The following is a 20,992-nucleotide window of genomic DNA, read 5'->3' as shown; positions in this document are numbered from 1 at the left end:
GATGGGTGGGAGCTCAGAAAAGCCTGCTGTACACTGTTTTTATAATCCAAAACAAAAACACTTCTCCATATACTTTAGAATCATCGCAATACTACAGTATATACGAGACAAGAGTGTAAAAACAGAAATGCAAATATGACATGGTTAATATTGAAAGTGGAAGATGACTGAAGATTTGGAGTCATGTTGCAGAGCTTGTCCCCCAAAACAGTTGAACGTAAATGAATGGAATGAAAATCCATATCACTTTTAAAAAGTCACTGAGGCTCGAACTCACGACCTTCAGATTATGAGACTGACGCGCTGCCTACTGTGCCAACGAGGCTTGTTTGCACCACATCTGTCGAATATAAACACATCTAATAAATAATAATAAAACATGGCAGTGTTATTGGAACTTTGTGTTTTATCTCACCCAGCTGATTCAACAAGATGCAATCAGTGAGTCAGAGCTGAGCCCCGACCGTATCATAGCCTGAACCAAGTCCTTTTGAAACCTGGACCAACACACAACCAGTGAAACAGCCAACTTGGCCAGTGACAAAGCATCGCCTGAACAGGGACTTGAACCCTGGACCCTCAGATTAAAAGTCTGATGCTCTACCGACTGAGCTATCCAGGCTCCTTGGGAGGTGTGATGTGTGTAACCTGATGCAGTGTGTGTGTTCCTGTGTCTTAGCCGATGTTTGTGGTGAGCACATGACAAACCTGATATCAGCTGTGTTTTGTAACTCGCGGCGACAAACTGCTCATTTTCCTCAACTTCCTTGAATCAGGTCATTTTCATCGTTAGTTCCCTCAAGGAGATTGGAAGACGTGACTTGTTGGTTTTAGGAGACGACATTACCTCCATGTGAGCAACCGTTATCTTGATTCCTGCTCAATAGGGGAACTTCTGATGTCATGATGACATTGAACTAGGCAGAGTCTGGAGGAGTGAACACATTCATGATTCTCACTTTCTTGTTCCAGTAAAAACATTCCACCAATAAAACTCTTCCTGGGATCATTTCTCTGGATCTTATAATTTCCCAGGTGTTTTTAAAGAATATTCCCAGCCTTGTCCCCACACAATGGACAGTCGGATAAAATATTCCTGAAATATAAAAAGAATGAACCACAAAACTCTTTTGACAGAGATGTGAACGCTAAACACTGCTGACAGGATCCTTGTTAGTATAGTGGACTGTGGGCGTGATTAACCAACACTGGTTACCAGTGCTCTACTGGGGAGGCGGGGTCCTTAGACGCTGCAGCAACGATGAAGGAGACACATGTGATACAGGTGATCCGAACTTCTGACGAGTTGCCATCCATCGTCTGTTCAACATGTTTGCATCTCCCTCGTAGATAAACATTGGACTTTAGACTGCATTTAAAAGGAAGAGATCTTCAGATGGTCGCGGAGGACAAGTTCAGGTCAGATTGAGCACCAATGCTTGATACTCTGCTCACAAACACAAGAGCTCCTCAGAACTAATGTTATTTAGCTGGCCAGCACAAGATACAGACATTCATACATATATCTGCATTGATTTCTTTCCAAGACAAACCAAACCTTTTAAATATCAGGACAATTTGTTTGAGGTTTAAAAGCTTCCATGGAGAAAACATATTTCTGTCCTTTCTTTGGTGCAGCACTTTATGTTATTGGAAAAAGAAAATCTTTTTTTGTTTGGTTTGATGATCATAAATATTGTATGTGATTGTATGATGTGTGTGATGGATGTCTTTCGATTTCAGAAGTTTCATAAATCTGAAATAGATAGTACACTGCGATCAGACCCGAACTAAAGATCTTCTCACTGGTTAGACTGACACCAGCTGTCTGAGGCAGTGGTTGTTAGTCGACGTGTTTATTTACACTTACACAGGTTCGACAACAAAAGTATCAAATGAATATGTTAGAGTTCTCATTTAGTGTGTGAGACGTGGTGGGATTTATGCCTGCATTCTCTCGAGTTAAGGGAGGTTTGGAAGAGGTGAGTAATAACAACAATCTGTCATTAAACAACATCAACAGAGCATAATGATCGTCGCTTTCCCATACCGGGAGTCGAACCCGGGCCGCCTGGGTGAGAACCAGGAATCCTGACCGCTAGACCATATGGGACACATTCAGCAGTTCAGATGAGATTTCAACTGTCAAAGATATCTGTAAAACCACTCAAACAGCACAAGTAGCACCATGCACACACAGCTTCAGGTATGATGAACCGTGTCTATGATCATGGGACAAGGGACTGTCTGTGTGGATATTATATTTATAATAATAATCATAATTGTGGCGTCTTTGACTGAAATAAAAAGACGAGCCGTCTCTCCAACTGATGTTCACCTCTGCTTTAATTGCCGTCGAACATTGAAGGTGAATCACTGTAAGAGCTGAAACAAACGGATAAACGGAAAATATTTGACACGTATTTACTGAGACCCATACCGTTAGCAAAGTTCGCTATGCTTGTCAAGTCGAAAGCCAAACGCACTAAAACAAAATATTCCCCACATGCTGTCCGTCTCAATAAAGTAAAGACAAAATATATCAAGTCACAGAGGAAACATATACAAACCTTGTGCCCTACTCAGTCAAACGCCAAAATTAAATTGCTTAACTCGGGTAACTTGCGTCAAGCTCATAGTGTGGATGATTAGAATACTTCCGGGATAGCCTTTCAAATTAAAATAATAATTCTCACCGAAACAACAAACATCGAACTCAGAACACCATTTATCTAACATTAAATCTGTTACACTCCCACCAATCATGAGTGTAACTCTGATTCACATAAATAAACGAATGATTTACTTAAATGCTTTCAGTCCACTTTAGATGATGTCATTAATATCCGTTAAACATCACTTATTAAGGATATGTCTCTAAATAACATTGTCAATTATGCAGTCTCCACCAGAAGGATCAACTTATGAACTGGTCGTTCCACAACTGATATCTTGCCAAAACGTTGTCCATCTGGCCCAATCTTCTGATCAGCAACTTGTATCTTCACTCTTCTTACGAGTCCGTCCTTGTCCGTCACTGTCTGAACCACCTTTGACAATTTCCATTCACTTCGTGGATGGTCCAGTGTCTTCTCCAGGACAATGTCTCCTACACGAAGATTCCTTCTTATTTTGTACCAACGTTGACGTGTCGAGATGTTGCTCAAATATTCCCCCTTCCATCGACTCCAAAACTGTTCGGAGAGAAACTGAACGCGACGCTATCGCTTTCGAGCATACATGTCCTCTTTGATGAACTTGCCAGGTGGAGGTAAAGCCACAGATGATTTCATGGTGATTAGATGATTAGGCGTTAGTGGTTCAAGGCTGTTTGGATCACTGAGGTTTTCAACTGTGAGGGGGCGACTGTTCACAATGAACATAGCTTCGTAGAAGAAGGTCCGCAGTGAACTATCGTCTAATCTGTTAGATGAGAGCGAAAGTGTAGCACTGAGAACATTTCTGACTGTTCGGATTTGTCGCTCCCATACACCTCCTGCGTGACTGGCATGGGGAGCATTCATTTTAAAGTCACACTGTCTCTCCGCTAAATAGGTAGCCAGTCTGTTGCAGTCAAGTTCCTTTAGAGCTTGAGTGAGTTCATGCTTTGCGCCGACAAAATTACTGCCATGATCACACCTTATCTGACGCACAGTTCCTCTCAGAGCAATAAAACATCGAAGGGCGTTGATGAATGCATCAGATGACATGTCCACCAACATCTCAATATGGATTGCACGAGAATACAGGCAAGTAAATAAGAGTCCATATCTCTTGTTTGTCTTTCGTCCTTGTTTCGTGAGAAAAGGACCGAAGCAGTCCATTCCACAGTATGTGAATGGTGGTGAAGGATCCAAACGTTCAGATGGTAAATCAGCCATTCTCTGCTCTTCTGTGCTTCCTCTTAGCTTTCGACATGTGACGCAGTGATGAATTAGTGATGCGACTGTTCCGTTAAGACCTGGAATCCAATACCCGTTGGCTCTGATCTCGTTCATTGTCATGCCTTTTCCTTGATGCTTGATCGTCGAGTGATAATGAGCAATGATCAGCTTGGTGATGTGGTGATTCTTTGGAAGCAAAGTTGGATGCTTTTGAAATGTTGGGAGAGATGAATTTCTAAGTCGTCCTCCCACCTTGAGTATTCCGTCCTGATCAAGAAAGGCATCAAACTTGTAAAGTTGACTCTGTGGTGACAGTAGAATTCCTCTTTTCAGTGTTTTGTGAATCTCTTGTGAATATTCTTGCACTTGTAGACGCTGGATGATTAAACATTTTGCTTCCTCTCTCTCCTGAACAGTGCTGAGGTCCGTTGATGTGTCACCCTTGGCACGGCGGATTAGACGAGCGATTGCTTGAGTGACCTTGCTCCAAGAGGAGAACTTTGAGAGTTTCTCCAACAGATTTGTTTGCTCAGTACACTGTACATTGAGAGGTTGTACGCCTTTCACTTCAGGGTCTCCAATTTGTACATCAGGTATGAACTCTATTTCCGGAGGTAGCTCCCTTTGCCATAGAAACTGCGGTCCTGAAAACCAGCCTGAAGTAACGAGTTGGTCTGCAGTGGAGCCCCGGGAGGCGAGGTCAGCAGGGTTTTCTTCTGACGATATGTATCGCCATTGCTGCGGGCTGGTCATGAGGCGTATTTTCTGTACTCTGTTTGAGACAAATGTATGAAAACGTCGAGCCTCATTGTTGATGTAACCCAAGACGACTTTGGAATCCGTCCAAAAGTACTCCTCAGCTCCCTCAAGATCAAGTTCTTCCTTCAATATGTGACTGATTGAAACTGAAACAACTGCTGCAGTCAGTTCTAGTCTGGGGACCGTTACAACTTTGATTGGCGCAACTCTGGACTTGGCCATAATCAGAGTACAGTGGACATCTCCTGCATCATTTAACAGTCGTAGGTATGAGCATTGGCCATACCCATATGTGCTAGCATCAGAAAAGTGATGTAGCTCTCTTTTTACTGTGTGTCCAAAGTCAGAGGGAATGAAACAACGAGCAACTGAGATTGAATTCAGTCTATTCAGCTCACCTTTCCATTGTTCCCACGTAGCTTGTAGTGGGCTGACAAGTGGTTCATCCCAGCTAATTCCACGTTTACAAGTCTCCTGAAGCACTCTTTTTCCAACAAGCAAGACTGGAGCGATTAGACCAAGTGGGTCGTAAATTGAGGCAACTGTGGACAGTATCCCACGCCGTGATTCAGGTTGTCCTTTCAGGTAGTTTTGAAATCTCAAAGTGTCAGACTCAGGGTGCCAATGTATCCCCAGAGCTCGTTCTGTTTTGGGCTCATTGAGATTCAAATCAAGATCTTGTAAGTGAATGGCACATTCAGACTGTGGTAAACTTTCAAGAACAAGCTTGCTGTTGGACACAAATTTATGGAGTCTTAGACCACCTAAAGCACACAGTTGTGTTGCCTCCTGTGCAAGCTGAACAGCTTGGCTCGCATCTGCTACACTTGTAACACCATCGTCAACATAAAAGTCTTTCATGATATACTGTGATCCAAGAGGAAACTGACCTTGGTTCTCCTTTGCCAGATGTTTGAGTCCGTAGTTGGCACATCCAGGCGATGATGCTGCACCAAAGAGATGGACCTTCATTCTGTATTCGGAAGGCTCTGCTGTAAGATCTCCATTTTTCCACCAAAGGAAACGTAGGTAGTCTCTGTCAGGTTCAGGCACATGAAACTGATGAAACATCTTTTCAACATCACTCATCACGGCAATATGGTGTTGTCTGAATCTCAGAAGAATGCCAATCAGACTGTTCATGAGATCAGGACCTCGAAGAAGATGTTCATTGAGGCTTGTTCCTTGGTATCTTGCAGAACAGTCGAAGACCACACGGAGCTTACTTGGTTTTTTGGCGTGATAAACTCCATGGTGTGGAATGTACCACCTTTCTCCTTCCTTTCCACCTTGGTGCACTTCTTCTGCATCACCTCTGTCAATGACTTCACTCATGAACTTCACATAATGTTCTTTGTACATTTCATCCCTCAGTAATTTCTTTTTCAGGTGGCCTAGTCGCACGACTGCAAGTTGTCTGTTGTTCGGGAGATGTGGTCTTTCCTTAAATGGTAGCGGCATTTCATAATGTCCTTGATCATTTTTGCTGATGTTTTCCCTCATTATATTGAGAAAGAGAATGTCATCTTGACAGAACGAATTTTCACTCTTGTCTGTGTCCTTGAAATCAGACTCCAGAACCTTAATAACATCTAGTGGTGTCACCGGGGGATGTTCCTTGACAGCAACTCTGTGGCAAATGCTGTTGATGCCAGATTTGTTATGGAATGATGAACCACCAACAACACTCCAACCCAAATCAGTTCGAACTGCATAAGGCTCATTATCTCCTCCCAGAATCACTTGTCGTGGTGCTAACGCTTGAGAGCAGTTGTAGCCGATTAGAAGACCAACGTCACATTTTAGTGGTGGTGGAATCTCTTGAGCGATTTGTTGAAGATGGTTCCACTGTCTTGCCGTTTCACACGTAGGAATGTGTGCTCGACTAATTGGAATGCAGTCTCGGCTGTAAGCTGGTGGTAGATCGATGTAGGTTGATGAATTATAGCCTCGCACTCTGAGACCCGTAATCCTTTCACTATTCATTACCTCATCTCTCCCCATCATCGTTGTCATCTTTAACTTTACAGGCTGTGTCTCTGCTTGAAGACTATGACCGACCTCTTCATCAATGAAGACAGTGTCACTTTGAGTGTCCAGAAGAGCATAAACTAGCTTCTCTGTAACTGGATTGTGGCTTAAAGAGATCCAAACTGGAACAATCATGGATGTGTGGATCGATGAGTCTTCAGTTCTTGTGTGCAGAGACTGTGTTGTTGCCGTTTCCATGTCCGGTTGGGGTGACACAAGCTTTGGTTTCCCTTTGCAGAAGTTGTCATCATGGAGCTGAGTTGGATGTCTTCCTTTACAGTTGTCGCAGATATGTTTGCGGTGGCACTCCTTCGCACTGTGTCCAGGTTTTAGACAACCAAAACAGAGACGTTTGTCTTTCACAAATTCTCGCCTTTCATCTAGTGAGGTGCGTCTGAAGTTTGGACATCGGTGTAGACGATGGCTAATACTGAGACAGAACATGCACAGAGGGTTTGCATTTGTTTTTGAAGGTGGATGAGTTTCCGTGGAGGTCTGTGTATGGAGAACATTGGACCTGTTTCTTCTCTCCTTTGATGGGAGTTTGTCTGCATGCGTCTCACTTGAATTCAGTGCGTGAAAGGAAGTTATGGGATTACACGCAATCTCAGCTTCCATATGCATGAATGAGACAAATTCCTTGAATTCTGGAAATTCCTGCCTTTCATTGATCACCTGAGTGACATGTCGGTTCCAGCGTGATGCGGCCCAATCTGGTAGTTTCTTGACTAATTTTTGATTCTCCTCACAATCATTTAATATGTTTAAACCCTTGACATGAGGAATGGCTTCCAGACATGTTTGGAGAAAGTCTGCTAATGCTCTGAATCCTCCTGCATCTTTGGGCTGGAGTTTTGGCCAGTTTTTCAGTTTTTCTCTGATTGCTCTTTGAATAGTAAAGGGCTGACCGTACCTGTGGTTGAGACGAAGCCAGGCATCCTTATATGCATCATCATCATCTCTGTAGAAAATGCCTTCCAGTGTTTTTCGAGCTTCACCACTGACGTATCTTCTCAGATAGTGAAGTTTTTCGGCTGATGAAATATTCTTCCTGTCAATGAGAGATACGAATGAGGCCTTCCATTCATTGAACTGTATCGGGTCGCCAGAGAAAACGGTAGGTTCAGGCATTGGTAGCCGGTTCAGGGCGATGCTGTCTTGTAGTGCTTGAGCCAGAAATGACACATCTGCGGGCGGAGGAGGTGAAGCTGGCAGAGCTTTAGAGTGGTGCTGGCCTGGTGTTGATTGTACAGGACGTTCAAGAAACACTCTCTCATACGTTTTAGTTTCGTAATCATAGGAGTGTACGTTGACTTCTTGATTGTACACTTCCAATCTTGCTCTTGCAGCCCTGATGTCAGCCTCTGCTTTAAGTCTGTCTAACTCGCCTTTCTGATCTAGCAGTTCTCTTTTCTGTTGTTCTTCCAAACGTTGTATTCTTTGTCTTTGCATTTCCTCCTTTAATTTCCCTTCATACTCAGCTTCCTTGGCTGCAAGTTCTGCTGCAGCTTCTGTTCTTTTGGCTGCTAGAATGGAACTTTGACTTGAACTGCTTGAGTGTAGACTGGAGGGTGACACTGTTGAACCATAAATTGAGTGAGCGTAATCACACTTTGAAAGCTCATGAAGGCGGTGCTTCACAGTTTCTGGATCGTAATCTCCGTCTAGGCCAACAAGTCGTTCCTGAGCTATCTTCATAATGTCCCTTGTGACGGCTTCACATGCATCAACACGCCGTCTCGTTTCATTGCTTGGAGAAATATATTTCCTTATCTTAATATAGATGTTATCAACATCTTCCTTACATTTCTCCAGGTTGTCAATGAGTGACACTATTTCACTTTCATCCAAGTCTAACTTCAATTGCTTCCTAGCTGATCTTGCCTCCATCTTCCATTTTTCATACAGCTGAATTAGCCTTCTTTCCCTTTTTTGAGTTTCCTCCTCTTGATATTCACGCATCCTTTCCGTGGGAATCTTCGGACGACAGGATCTACGAATTTCACCGTTTTCATCAAGATCCCCGTTTTGTATGTCCATTGCTATGTCATCAGAAGTTTCCATTTAGATGGGTATGTCGTGAATTTTCACAGGGAAGCATCAAATCCTCTCGTTCATGCACGTCGGAGATGCGGGTAAGCTCTTACTGTGGCGTCTTTGACTGAAATAAAAAGACGAGCCGTCTCTCCAACTGATGTTCACCTCTGCTTTAATTGCCATCGAACATTGAAGGTGAATCACCGTAAGAGCTGAAACAAACGGATAAACGGAAAATATTTGACACGTATTTACTGAGACCCATACCGTTAGCAAAGTTTGCGATGCTTGTCAAGTCGAAAGCCAAACGCACTAAAACAAAATATTCCCCACATGCTGTCCGTCTCAATAAAGTAAAGACAAAATATATCAAGTCACAGAGGAAACATATACAAACCTTGTGCCCTACTCAGTCAAACGCCAAAATTAAATTGCTTAACTCCGGTAACTTGCGTCAAGCTCATAGTGTGGATGATTAGAATACTTCCGGGATAGCCTTTCAAATTAAAATAATAATTCTCACCGAAACAACAAACATCGAACTCAGAACACCATTTATCTAACATTAAATCTGTTACAATAATAACAGAAGATGATCCCATGTTCACATGTGTTCATGGAACGATGGTTAAGAGTTGGGGTCTCCAAATTGACACCTGATTGGTTAAACTGTCTGTGCTCAGTTGGAAGAAAAACCTGCAGCCCTTTCTGAGACAGTTTGGTGACGCCTGTTTTGTCACGTAGGGCTGTATTTGATCAACATCACGTCTGTCAGAGTGAGTACATGAATTAAACTTTTACTGCAAGATAAAGCTGGTCACGTCCCTGGGTGGGCTCGAACCACCAACCTTTCGGTTAACAGCCGAATGCGCTAACCTATTGCGCCACAGAGACATGCTGCAGCACAAGAAAATGTGGATCTGTGAACAAACGTTTTCAGTTTTCAAGGTTTGAAGATTGTGCAGAAGGATTGTGTGACTGAAGTCAGTGATAGCTATGTGTCTTTCAGCAAAGAGAGAGTGTGAAAGAAAGATGGTAGCAGTGCTTTAGGTAATAAATGAATAAAGAGAATGAGAGCAAAAGGTCCCACCATTTCATCTTTGCATCGACCAACACTGTCTTCCACTTCTTTGTCCCAAACCTCATTGTACCGATCACATGGACATTGTGTTGTCACATGGCTCGCATCACTTAGTAGTGTTGCAAAGCTTGTGTCCCAAAACAGTTGTACATAAATGAATCGCTCTGATGCTGAAATCTTGTCTCAGTGTTTTGCATTCAAATCTCTGTCAAAAGCAGGTATTACACATGTTTAGTCAAAGTGGCATCACCAGGTCAGAAGCTCCAAGCTAATAGTCAACGCTGGTTGTCCTGGGCAAGAACTAGGAATACGACGACCTATGGGACAGGAGTCCACCCAAAGGGGTTTATGGCTTGATCAGGATCATGGTGACTGATCGATCGGAGCGTCCCGATGTGGTTCCCATACCAGGGGCCAAACAACGACACCATATGGGACGTACCTAGAATAAATGAGGCAGTTTAGGAAGAGGTCGATCACATCATTAACTGTAGCTTGGATTTGGAAGTGTAAAGCTGTCACAAAACAGGAGTGAAGTTTGTGGTCGTGCAAGGCAGATATCACAACATTTAGCTGCTAAAACACAGCATCGTCACCATGAAATCAACAATTATATGATGTTGAAACAACAGAAACGTTGCTTCTGTTGTTCAGCCTTTGAACAAACCAGCACTTCAAGACAATCCTCTGAACCATCGATCCAATAACATCTGAGAACTGGCCTGGTCTTCTGTCGTCAGTGACCTGTTTTGCACACATTTCAGTGATCAGAGCACAAAAGAGACTTTTCTCGTGTTCTGCAGTCGTCCGTCCTACATCGTGCTGGTCTTGGTTGCAAACATCACCCACAACTGTCCTGATGTCCGGGAAGAGGGGAAAATGGACACATATCGCTCCGTGGTACCATACCATAAATAAAGGTCGTGCTAGGAGTCATGTTGCAAAGCTTGTCCTCCAAAACTTAAATAAATGGAAATCCATACCACTTTTCAAAAAGACAGTGCCCCATGTGAGGCTCCAACTCACGACCTTCAGATTATGAGACTGACGCACTGCCTACTGAGCCAACGAGGCTTGTGCTTACCACTGTCTTATATAAATACATTTAATAAATAATAAAATGTGGTAGTGTCAGGCCCGACTGTATCAGAGGCTGAATCTAGTCCTTTTGCAACCTGGACCAATACACAACCAGTAAAACAGCCAACTTGGCCAGACACAAAGCATCAGCTGAACAGGGACTTGAACCCTTGACCCTCAGATTAAAAGTCTGATGCTCTACCGACTGAGCTATCCAGGCTCCTAGGGAGGTGTGATGTGTGTAACCTGATGCAGTGTGTGTGTTCCTCTGTCTTAGCTGATGTTTGTGGTGAGCACATGACAAACCTGATATCAGCTGTGTTTTGTAACTTGCGGCGACAAACTGCTCATTTCAAGGAGATTAGAAGAAGTGATTTGTTGGGTTTAGGAGACGACATTACCTCCATGTTAGCAACCGTTAGCATGGTTGCTAAAGTGAGTCGGTGCTCATTCGTGTGATCAAAAGTGAAACTCTTTGTTTTTGCCACTTGACATCTGTCATTCTTGTAATACATTGACAACACAACCTCCAGAGTATTAAAATTTATTTAGAAACTTCTGAGTTTATTCCCAAAACCTGCCGAAGGAAACGGGTTGATGATGATGACACCCTTGAACCATCATCTCTGAAGTTAAACTAGTTAAACTAGTCAGCACGATCGCTGTCGACAGAGTTCAATAAAACAGTCTGAAACAGCTTCTCTCTACCTGTCAGCTTCAATCGCTCTTCTTCTACTGTCATAGGAACCTTAGGGACTGAAGAGCTCACAGCGCCACTCCTCCTCACAGAGGTGCACTACTCATAGCTCGATTGTCTCTGCTCTGCATTTCCCATAGAAGCATCGCCTGAATCAGGAATTGAACCCTGGACCCTGAGATTAAAAGGCATTCGTCTGCTGTGCTCCTTCAACACAAGGAAGCTGGAGTTTCATCAATTGTGCCTGCAATTTGGATCCGTTTCAGTCAGCAAGATGGAATTGAGAAAGAAAGGCCTTGAATCCTTGCAGCAAAACATAGGGCTAGTGGCGCAATGGATAACGCGCCTGACTACGGATCAGGAGATTCCAGGTTCGAAAAAAGGTCCTTTGTTCAACTTGTTCCCTCGCTCCTCTCCTTATCTCCAGAACAGCAATACAATATCTCCTGCAACTGGCCGGTTAGCTCAGATGGTTAGAGCGTGGTGCTAATAACGCCAAGGCCATGGGTTCGTTCCCCATACTGGCCAATGATATTATGTTAACTGTGACTATATATGTATTTAACAGTTAACATGAGAGAAGTTTCACAGTTGTATCTATAGATATAAAGAAAATCTGGTGTTTACCCTCAAATCCTACGCTCCATAAATGAACAACGGTGCCAAAACACCCTATCAGGTCAGGGTCGTGTTCAATGTCATGATGTTGAGGCCGGAGTTTGAAATGTTTCGGTGGTCCAGTATCTTCCTGTGCAAATCCTGAATTGATTCTTCGGTGAATACCGGGCACAGTACTATTTCAACCACCTCCTTCAAGTCCATCAGCACAGTCCATGCTCCGTGTCCTTCAGGTACCATATGAAAGGGAGCAATCTCAGCATCAGACATCACAACGTTTAGAGAATGAAGCTCAAGTATTCCAACCCACATTGATAACACTCACACTGCTATATTTTGACCGATGCATCAATTTATGTACAGAGTGGAACTGAGTAGATACATATCTTGAGCTGACATGGACTTAAAGAAATAGAGAAGCTAAGGACCCGAACTGAGTCGGACAGAAACCTCATCTCACTGCATGTTTGTTCATCCGCTATTGTCGATTTCTCTTTGTGAAAGTGAATGTTCCTTGACAGGAATCTCTGGAATGGTGTTCTTGTGTAAACTGTAGCTTCCTTCCAAGCAGTTGACCTGGGTTCAATTCTCAGGCTTTGCCAATTGTTTTTGCCATCTAACCGTGGATGGCAGAATATTGGTGCCTCAACTGTCAACACCACAAATGTCCCATTAAGGCTGGACGCGGACGACCAACAGACAGGTCTCAATGGGATAAAAATCAATCTCTGCCTGGCGTTGTTGGTAGGACTCGAAGCTACGGGGGAAATCCCCAATGGATTTCAGTTCCATGGCCTTCGTCACTCGTGCCTTCAGTGGATTTGTGAATGGTCAGAAGAAACCTGTTCTTTGAATCACGACTGAATGGAATGGGCTACGTGCAGTGGCTGTGAATCGAACCCAGGTCAAGTCCTTGAAAAGCAGCCATCATCATTGTTGTTTGAAAGATGAGGAAGAGATGATGTGATGAGCTGATTTCTAATGAACCCATAACTAAATGACTGATGAAGTGTCTGAGGAACAGTGTTGTTGTGGCTGAGTGGTTAAGGCGATGGACTAGAAATCCATTCGGGTTTCCCCGCGTAGGTTCGAGTCCTACCAGCAACGTGATTTTCTTCCCTTGTGACCTGTGTGTCGTAGTCAGCGTCCAGACTTACTTGATGTTTGAAGCCCAAATATGTTGAGTGTTGTGGACAAGCTGCTCATAGAGTTTACGTTGCAGCTTTTTATCTTGTGTAGTACTTTTCGACAGATGACTTCCCCACTTTCATCATGTTCTGAGACACGCACGAGGCAGAGGGCGCCACCATGAGTTAAAGGTTGATGTGGAAGAATACAGCTCCTTCTCTGGTTCAGTGTCAGTAGTTCACTCATGTTTCTCTTCAGATCGTATAAATCTTTCGCCTTTTACTAAAGATTTCCGTGGAGAGGAACGACATGAGTTTTTACAAATTTTTTGATGCCCTGCTCTTGTAGGGCTTCTGATTGTGTTCAATGTAACCTGTCTGGTTAACAACTTTGGATCACAAGTGCAGAGTTGTTATTCCCAAGATGTGTATCTTTGAAGCAGCAGAGTGTGTTGTCTCACTTCAAGTTGTACTCCAACAAGACAGCAAAAGCAGCGTGACTCAGAGGAAAGGCCAAGTGCATGGAATGGAGACCCACTTCTTTGGTAGAAAATACACGAAGCAACATTCCCATCCATGAGCGGTCTGCATGAGGACAGCGAAGAGGCAAGACGCTGATTTTCCCCAAGTTACTGAAGATCACCAGACTATTCACTGATCATTTCTGACGTCGGGATCTGAACTTCACTGTTTAAAACCTTCTCGATCGCCAGTAATCTCGCTCGCTGTGTTCAACCTGTTGCGAGAGCAGCGTGGATCAATCCACGGCGCTCCCGTCCCCAAGCGTAATTTTCCTGCAGCTCCCGGCTGCACACCTCAGTGTTCTGGGAGTTTGAGAAGTTGTTTTTCAAGGATATTGTCCGCCCAGACAGCGATCAGACCCTTTACTGGCCGGTTTAGATCATGAACTGTGCTGTCGCATCGCTGATGACGCATTCACATGAACAAAGCCTCTTCCGGTGTAGGTACCAAATGTGTCTGTCACTGCCTGATGTGGTCCACCTGCCTGATGTGGTCCGCCGGAAATAATGGTGCTGGAGCAGAAAGTTACAGACGAACTGGTTTATGGTACACAAGCGTTACTTTGGTTTATTTCTTTGTCACAGCCAAACTGCACAGACCTAATCCTAGCCCTTAATCTAGACTGTAGAAGTTAAAATTTTGAAGCGTTCAAGAAAAACTTGTATAACTATGGACGCATGCGCTGACCAGTAAACGTTGGTAAAACAAGCACAATTTCCAGTTCCAGTCCTGGAATTTCTGGTGGACCGCATCAGGCAGTGACAGCGTCCGCTTACCAAATGTGTCCTACCTGCCACGGAGTGGCATGACATCACATCCGGCATATACCATATCTTTTTTTTTAATGTTTTAATGAGCCAGAGGAAATTGAAATAAAGGATTTCAAGGCGATTTCTACCACATGCGTAGCATTTATTTCCACAAAATGCGATGTTTGTCATCGAATCGTTTGCGAAGTTTATATCCGTTCTTCTCTGCAGCTGCGTAATAACACATCGTGATTGGCTGACATGTGCACAGCTTTGTTTTTCTTTGATATCGCTCAAGAAATCGCAATAGTCTCCACATTAGGGACTTTAACACATCCAGATACATTTTATTCATTTACCAGGGAAAATATGCATCTATGAAGGAGTTTTCACCCCTGCCAAATGGGTCCTACCACTTCCGCGTTAGCCGAAAGACGCGTCGTGATTGGCTGACACGTACGGGTTATTGTTTTTACGACTAAACGACTAAAAATACCTTCAGATGCACATAATTATCTGCTGTGGGGTCTATTTTGATTTTGTGCAACATAAAATAAAAACAATGCTCCGGCGAGGCAGAGGTGTGAAGGATCTCAACGGGGGCCGACTCAGACTCAGGCTCTCGAGACAGAACACTGCAGTGTGAAAGTGCCCTCAGATTTGGAGTTGGCGACACCAAGGCCTTCGAGCAGGCGTACGGAAACGTCAGCGTTTTCACATCCTGTGATTGGATAGTGAGAGAGTGTACGAGCCAGAGCTAGCAAACTGCACCTGTCGCGAGCTGCACAAGCAAATCTTTTGTGTGTGTTCATTTAATAGTGGTTCTGTCAACCCACAATGGCTGAAGGAGGAGAAGAAATAGATTTTGTTGCAGATTTACCGTCAATTCCATTTTCAAGAAGGACTTTTCAAGAAAAGTTGGACATCGTTAAAGGTCGGACAACTCCGAAGCTAGCAAGCCTGTCACAATCGAGAAAAGGACTTGTCCGCCACTTTCAGTCCGCTAACTACGAGCGGTAACCCTGGCTCACCAGCTCTGAGGAACACTGCAAATTGTATTGCTGGGAGTGCTTGTTATTTGCCACAGATCGACATGGTGTTTGGAGCAACACTGGACACCAAAGCACTGCTGGACACTTAAACACAACGGTGCTCTCCAAAACTTTTGGGGAAACCACATTACTTACTAACTTACTCCTTGACTGAAGGCCAAGGTGAAAAATTCACGGCCCGCCACTGGTAAATGGTGGTGGTAAATGACAACTATAAAAGCCAACTATAGTTTACAGTATATGTGAACTTTGGACTGGAGTTGTTTAAAGCACGTGTCTCTGAACCAGTTGCTGTGTGTTTGTCTTGACTCAGCTAAAGCAACTAAAGCACCGCTACCATCTTTCTTTCACACTCTCTCTGGAAAACACATAGCTATCACTGACTTCAATCACACAATCCTTCTGCACAATCTTCATCCTTGAAAACTGAAAAACAAATAAACATCTGCTGCCATCGCTCATAAGTACGGGTGGACGTAAGTCATGCAGGTTGTGAGTTGGATGTTACTTGCGTACGGATATGAAGCAAACCATCCTGAAAAGAACCCCGGTCTTCTGTGTGACAGGCGGAGATACTGTCCACTATACTAACAAGGATCATGTCAGCAGTGTTTAGCGTTCACATCTCTGTCAACAGAGTTTTGTGGTTCATTCTTTTTATATGTCAGGAATATTTTATCCGACTGTCCATTGTGTGCGGACAAGGCTGGGAATATTCTTTAAAAACACCTGGGAAATTATAAGATCCAGAGAAATGATCCCAGGAAGAGTTTTATTGGTGGAATGTTTTTACTGGAACAAGAAAGTGAGAATCATGAATGTGTTCACTCCTCCAGACTCTGCCTAGTTCAATGTCATCATGCCGTCAGAAGTTCCCCTATTGAGCAGGAATCAAGATAACGGTTGCTAACATGGAGGTAATGTCGTCTCCTAAAACCAACAAGTCACGTCTTCCAATCTCCTTGAGGGAACTAACGATGAAAATGACCTGGTTCAAGGAAGTTGAGGAAAATGAGCAGTTTGTCGCCGTGGGTTACAAAACAGCTGATGTCAGGTTTGTCATGTGCTCACCACAAACATCGGCTAAGACAGAGGAACACACACACTGCATCAGGTTACACACATCACACCTCCCTAGGAGCCTGGATAGATCAGTCGGTAGAGCATCAGACTTTTAATCTGAGGGTCCAGGGTTCAAGTCCCTGTTCAGATGATGCTTTGCATCTGGCCAAGTCGGCCAGTTTCACTGGTTGCAAAAGGACTTGGTTCAGGCTCTCATACTGTGACTCACTTATTGCATCTTGGAGAATCAGATGGGTAAAATAAAATGCAGAAAGTTACAATAACACTTCCATGTTTTATCATTATTTTTTACAAGATGTATTTACATAAGACAGACATAGGACACAAAAGCCTCGTTGGCGCAGTAGGCAGCGCGTCAGTCTCATAATCTGAAGGTCGTGAGTTCGAGCCTCACTGTCTGTTTGAAAAGTGATATGGATTTCCATTCCATTCATTTACGTTCAACTGTTTTGGGGGACAAGCTTTGCAACATGACTCCTAGCACGACCTTTATTTATGGTATGTTTCCACGGAGCGATATGTGTCCATTTTGCCCTCTTCCCGGACATCACGACAGTTGTGGATGATGTTTGCAACCAAGACCAGCACGATGTAGGACGGACGACTGCAGAACACGAGAAAAGTCTCTTTTGTTTTCTGATCACTTATATGTGTGCAAAACAGGTCACTGACGACAGAAGACCATCATCAATCACCAGTTCACAGATGTTATTGGAACGATGGTTCTTGAAGTGCTGGTTTGTTCAAAGGCTGTTGATCTCCAAAATCCAGCCCTTCATGACAGTCCTCTTCAGCATTTGTTGCTGGTGTTGAATCAAGTTCGAAACAGTCTTAAAAAACACAGGGTGGCCTGAAGTCGCAAATAATTTGGCTTGATTTACATTTAAAGTAACTAACTTTGAGATTTACTAAGGTGAAATTAACTAAGTAAGAAAAAAAGAGTAGAAATATTCTTAAAACAATCTTAATAATCTTATACAATTTGGTCTTACATAGTATATTATACTCAAAACAAGATCAATAAGAACTTTAGCCTAGATATGAGATTGTAAGTCTTGGCCAGATCAGGCGTTTTTGCAGTGTAGTGTCTGTGTGTTCAAGATGAAAGTAAGTACATTTTTAATTTCTACGTTCTGGTAATAATGAATGTGTGATTCATGTAAATGGGTAGCGGTGAGAGAGAAGAAGGATACACCAAAATGTCAAAACTGTTTGATTTATGGCCCTGGAGGTAATAAAACCCCTCCCCTTCCGGAGGTAATAAAACCACCCCCTCCCCCTTTTTATATAAAAAAGAAATTAAAATAATAACACTCCCCTTTTTTATATAAAAAGAAATTAAAATAATAACCCCTCCCCCTTTTTATATAAAAAGAAATTAAAATAATAACCCCTCCCCTCGAAGGTCAAGGTCAACCTGTGTGATGCACGGGTGGGAGGCCGCTACATCCTCGCAGCCGTGACAAACGGTTAGGTCTGGTAGGAGGTCAGGTAGGGTCTGCTCGAGGGAGTGGTTTGAGCGGCTCTGGAGGATTACCTTAAGAATGTGGGGGGAAAAAAAAAAGAAAAAAAATAAGATATTGAAAATAAAACTTTAAAGTTTCAGCATTAGTCAATGTTCAAGCTGTTTCTGCATTGTAGACTAAATAATCTAAACGTGATAGTAGCTACAATATTAATTCTGGTTTAAACGTTTTAGAAGTTATTTAACATCTTATGAAACAGTTTTTCATTCTTGAAATATTTCTTAAAGATAAAACAGTAGAAAGAAAACACTTTTTTTTTTAGTCTTCACTAATAGTTCAAATGACACAGCTACACAACTCATGCATCATTTTTTCAAAATGTGTTTAAAACAGATAATTTCTACTTGTAAAATACTTTTAGTTTTTCAGAAAATAAGGTTGAGTGAACAAGGATAAAACAAAAGAAAGAAATACCTTTAGTTTTCAGCATTAGTTCAAATGACACAGCTATCCAATTCGCATGAGTTTCTGTTGAATTAGTCTATTTAATTTTATACCCTGTGTGAGTTTGAAACAATGCATTTTTACTTACTCAGGAAATACTTTGAAAAAATGAGGTCAACAGAGGGGGGACAACAGTCATGATGCCTGACTCTTTCTCAGACACTGAAACAGAGTCCGTGGTAACCGGTTAATTTGCTGAGGAGATGTGAGTTCTTTCCCGGCCGGTTGAATCTTCAAAAGAGACAATCTGAAGACAGAGAGGTCTGTCTGAAGACAAACCTCATTCGTCTATCTGAAGGCAAACCTCGCTGTTCAGACTGAGTGAGCACACACACACACACACACACACACACACACACACACACACACACACACACACACACACACACACACAGGTCACCCGGCTGTAGACCCCTCCTTTTCAAATTGCATCATTTGACAGCGGAAAAGTTTACACCTCTGAGCTATCTAGCAAACGCTGAGCTCTTCCAGCATTTTTATCCAAAATCAACAAAGGTATAGCCTAGACCCTGCCCGCACGAATGGAGTATTTAGACGACCCAGATCAGACCGCATTTTACAACGGTTCAGGGGTAACCTTTGCTGTTGACCAGGCCTTACACAACTTCATACGACACCTTTTAAAATTGCATCATTTGACGGTGGAAAAGTTTACTCCTCCGAGCTATCTAGCAAACGCTGAGCTCTTCCAACATTGTTTAATCCAAAATCAACACAGGTATCGTCTAGCCCCTACCCGCACGAATGGAGTATTTAGGTGACCATGATCCAGACCATGCTTTACATCAGTTCAGGGGTAACCTTTGCTGCTGACCAGACCATCCAGAACTCCATCCAGCTCCTTTTCAAACGGACTCCAATTGCGCTATGGACGCCTCCTCCTCTGCACTCCGTAGGTGAATATATCTATATGTACACAGTATATCTGTGTATCTACATATACAAGTATTATAAGAATTATATAAAACGTTATGTCATGTTTATCACATCTCTTTTCATTCACAGATGTCGTCACCCATCTGTGTGACGTTCATTTAACACAGAGTGATACAGGTAAAAACATTTAATTATTTTATAATTCGTTGTTAATATCTCTATTATTTACTACAACAGCATCCCTTCTATTTTCAGACATTGTTGAGTCAGCCAATAACTTTCTGGGGGCATAAGAAGGACCGCTGGAGCTGGAACAAACAGAGATTTTATTATTTTAAAGTTACATGACGCTGTTTCAAGTCAGACGATAAAATATAGAAACATTCTATTTTCATCTGTCGTTGCTTGACTGAGTCATGCTTTTCGAAAAAAAAATCTAGTCACACTAAAGGTAAAAAAAAAAAAGACTTCACTACTTTTAGTTTGTACTATACCCTGTAATTTAGGGGTAAAACAATCAAACGTGCGAGCAGTACAAAATGACTTCATCATCAGCCGTGACATTTAGATCAGACCAGACTGAGCAATACAACGTTTGAGCCTTCGAGAAGTTACTACTCAACACTAATACACACATACTGCACACAAGCACAAAATGGACTGCAACACAGAAAGTTAACACACACACACACAGCGACACGCAACCACTGTTGCAAAAATGAGGGAAAGTGAGAATAAGTTACAAGAACTGTTCTTCACTCTGCTTCTTTTCAATCCCAGTATCATGCAAGATGAAATGACTGAATGTGTTCCTGCAATGTAACAATTGTGAAGCAATGTGATATAAGAGCTATACAAACGTCCTATAACTTGTCATGTAACACATCTACAATGTAGGAGGGACTGAACATTCATTGAATGAACATTCATTTATACTTGATGCTATCCCTAGTCAGACAAGTAGTGTAGAAATATCCAAAGTATGTCAACCCTTAATTTTATTTTATTTTTTTTATTTTACTTATTTTTTTGCCTTACCAGTGGCTTAAATGTGTATATTACAAGCCGTGCTTTTCACTGATTTAAATGTGTCTTTTTTCTGTATTTTCAGGTGAAAACAGCCAAATGCGGGAGCAGTACGGTGCAACATGTTCGTTTTGTAGTGTGCATTTTGTGTTTAGCATTTTTTAAAAAGTAACTTGTGACTTTTCAAAACAAGGCAACTAGTGTAGAAATAATTGAATGTTTTAACTCTTTAAAAGTTGCACCAAAGGATACAAATAAATATCACAGTTGTTAGGTATTATCAGGATGACTCAACCAGTTATGCACGCATTACGCAATTACTCCAGCATCATATGTGGTATTTAGATCAGATCCAGAGACTAACCTGCTTCTAGCTGAG

General features: G+C 42.6%; 1 protein-coding gene and 7 non-coding genes across 9 annotated transcripts; 3 read left to right on the top strand and 5 right to left on the bottom strand.

Annotated features, from left to right (window-relative positions):
* Positions 1–549: 549 nt before the first annotated feature.
* On the bottom strand, positions 550–622 carry trnak-uuu (transfer RNA lysine (anticodon UUU)). The gene has a single exon. It is a non-coding gene; the product is annotated as a tRNA-Lys (tRNA).
* Positions 623–2,041: 1,419 nt separating this feature from the next.
* trnae-cuc (transfer RNA glutamic acid (anticodon CUC)) lies at positions 2,042–2,113 on the bottom strand. The gene has a single exon. It is a non-coding gene; the product is annotated as a tRNA-Glu (tRNA).
* A 326-nt stretch (positions 2,114–2,439) lies between these two features.
* LOC128765925 (uncharacterized) lies at positions 2,440–8,548 on the bottom strand. 2 transcript variants are annotated; one of them, XM_053877179.1, is made up of 2 exons: positions 5,798–8,548; positions 2,440–5,702 (listed from the first exon to the last, which is right to left on the bottom strand). In XM_053877179.1, exons 1-2 carry the CDS (start codon positions 8,370–8,372, stop codon positions 5,689–5,691), a joined length of 2,589 nt encoding a protein of 862 aa, XP_053733154.1. In that variant the 5' UTR covers positions 8,373–8,548; the 3' UTR covers positions 2,440–5,688. The 2 variants fall into 2 exon arrangements, with proteins under 2 accessions (XP_053733154.1, XP_053733153.1); XM_053877178.1 differs by having other exon boundaries at positions 2,440–7,104; positions 7,588–8,548.
* Positions 8,549–9,531: 983 nt separating this feature from the next.
* trnan-guu (transfer RNA asparagine (anticodon GUU)) lies at positions 9,532–9,605 on the bottom strand. The gene has a single exon. It is a non-coding gene; the product is annotated as a tRNA-Asn (tRNA).
* Positions 9,606–11,014: 1,409 nt separating this feature from the next.
* Positions 11,015–11,092, bottom strand: trnak-uuu (transfer RNA lysine (anticodon UUU)). The gene has a single exon. It is a non-coding gene; the product is annotated as a tRNA-Lys (tRNA).
* Positions 11,093–12,023: 931 nt separating this feature from the next.
* Positions 12,024–12,097, top strand: trnai-aau (transfer RNA isoleucine (anticodon AAU)). The gene has a single exon. It is a non-coding gene; the product is annotated as a tRNA-Ile (tRNA).
* A 1,456-nt stretch (positions 12,098–13,553) lies between these two features.
* On the top strand, positions 13,554–13,667 carry LOC128766511 (U5 spliceosomal RNA). Its single transcript, XR_008416009.1, has one exon. It is a non-coding gene; the product is annotated as a U5 spliceosomal RNA (small nuclear RNA).
* A 3,110-nt stretch (positions 13,668–16,777) lies between these two features.
* Positions 16,778–16,850, top strand: trnak-uuu (transfer RNA lysine (anticodon UUU)). The gene has a single exon. It is a non-coding gene; the product is annotated as a tRNA-Lys (tRNA).
* The last annotated feature ends 4,142 nt before the right edge of the window (positions 16,851–20,992 follow it).

The sequence above is a fragment of the Synchiropus splendidus genome, chromosome 10, assembly GCF_027744825.2.
Source record: "Synchiropus splendidus isolate RoL2022-P1 chromosome 10, RoL_Sspl_1.0, whole genome shotgun sequence".
NCBI classification, from domain to species: domain Eukaryota; kingdom Metazoa; phylum Chordata; class Actinopteri; order Syngnathiformes; family Callionymidae; genus Synchiropus; species Synchiropus splendidus.
Note: the sequence above shows the minus strand (reverse complement) of the source record. Positions and strands in the feature narration are given on the sequence as shown.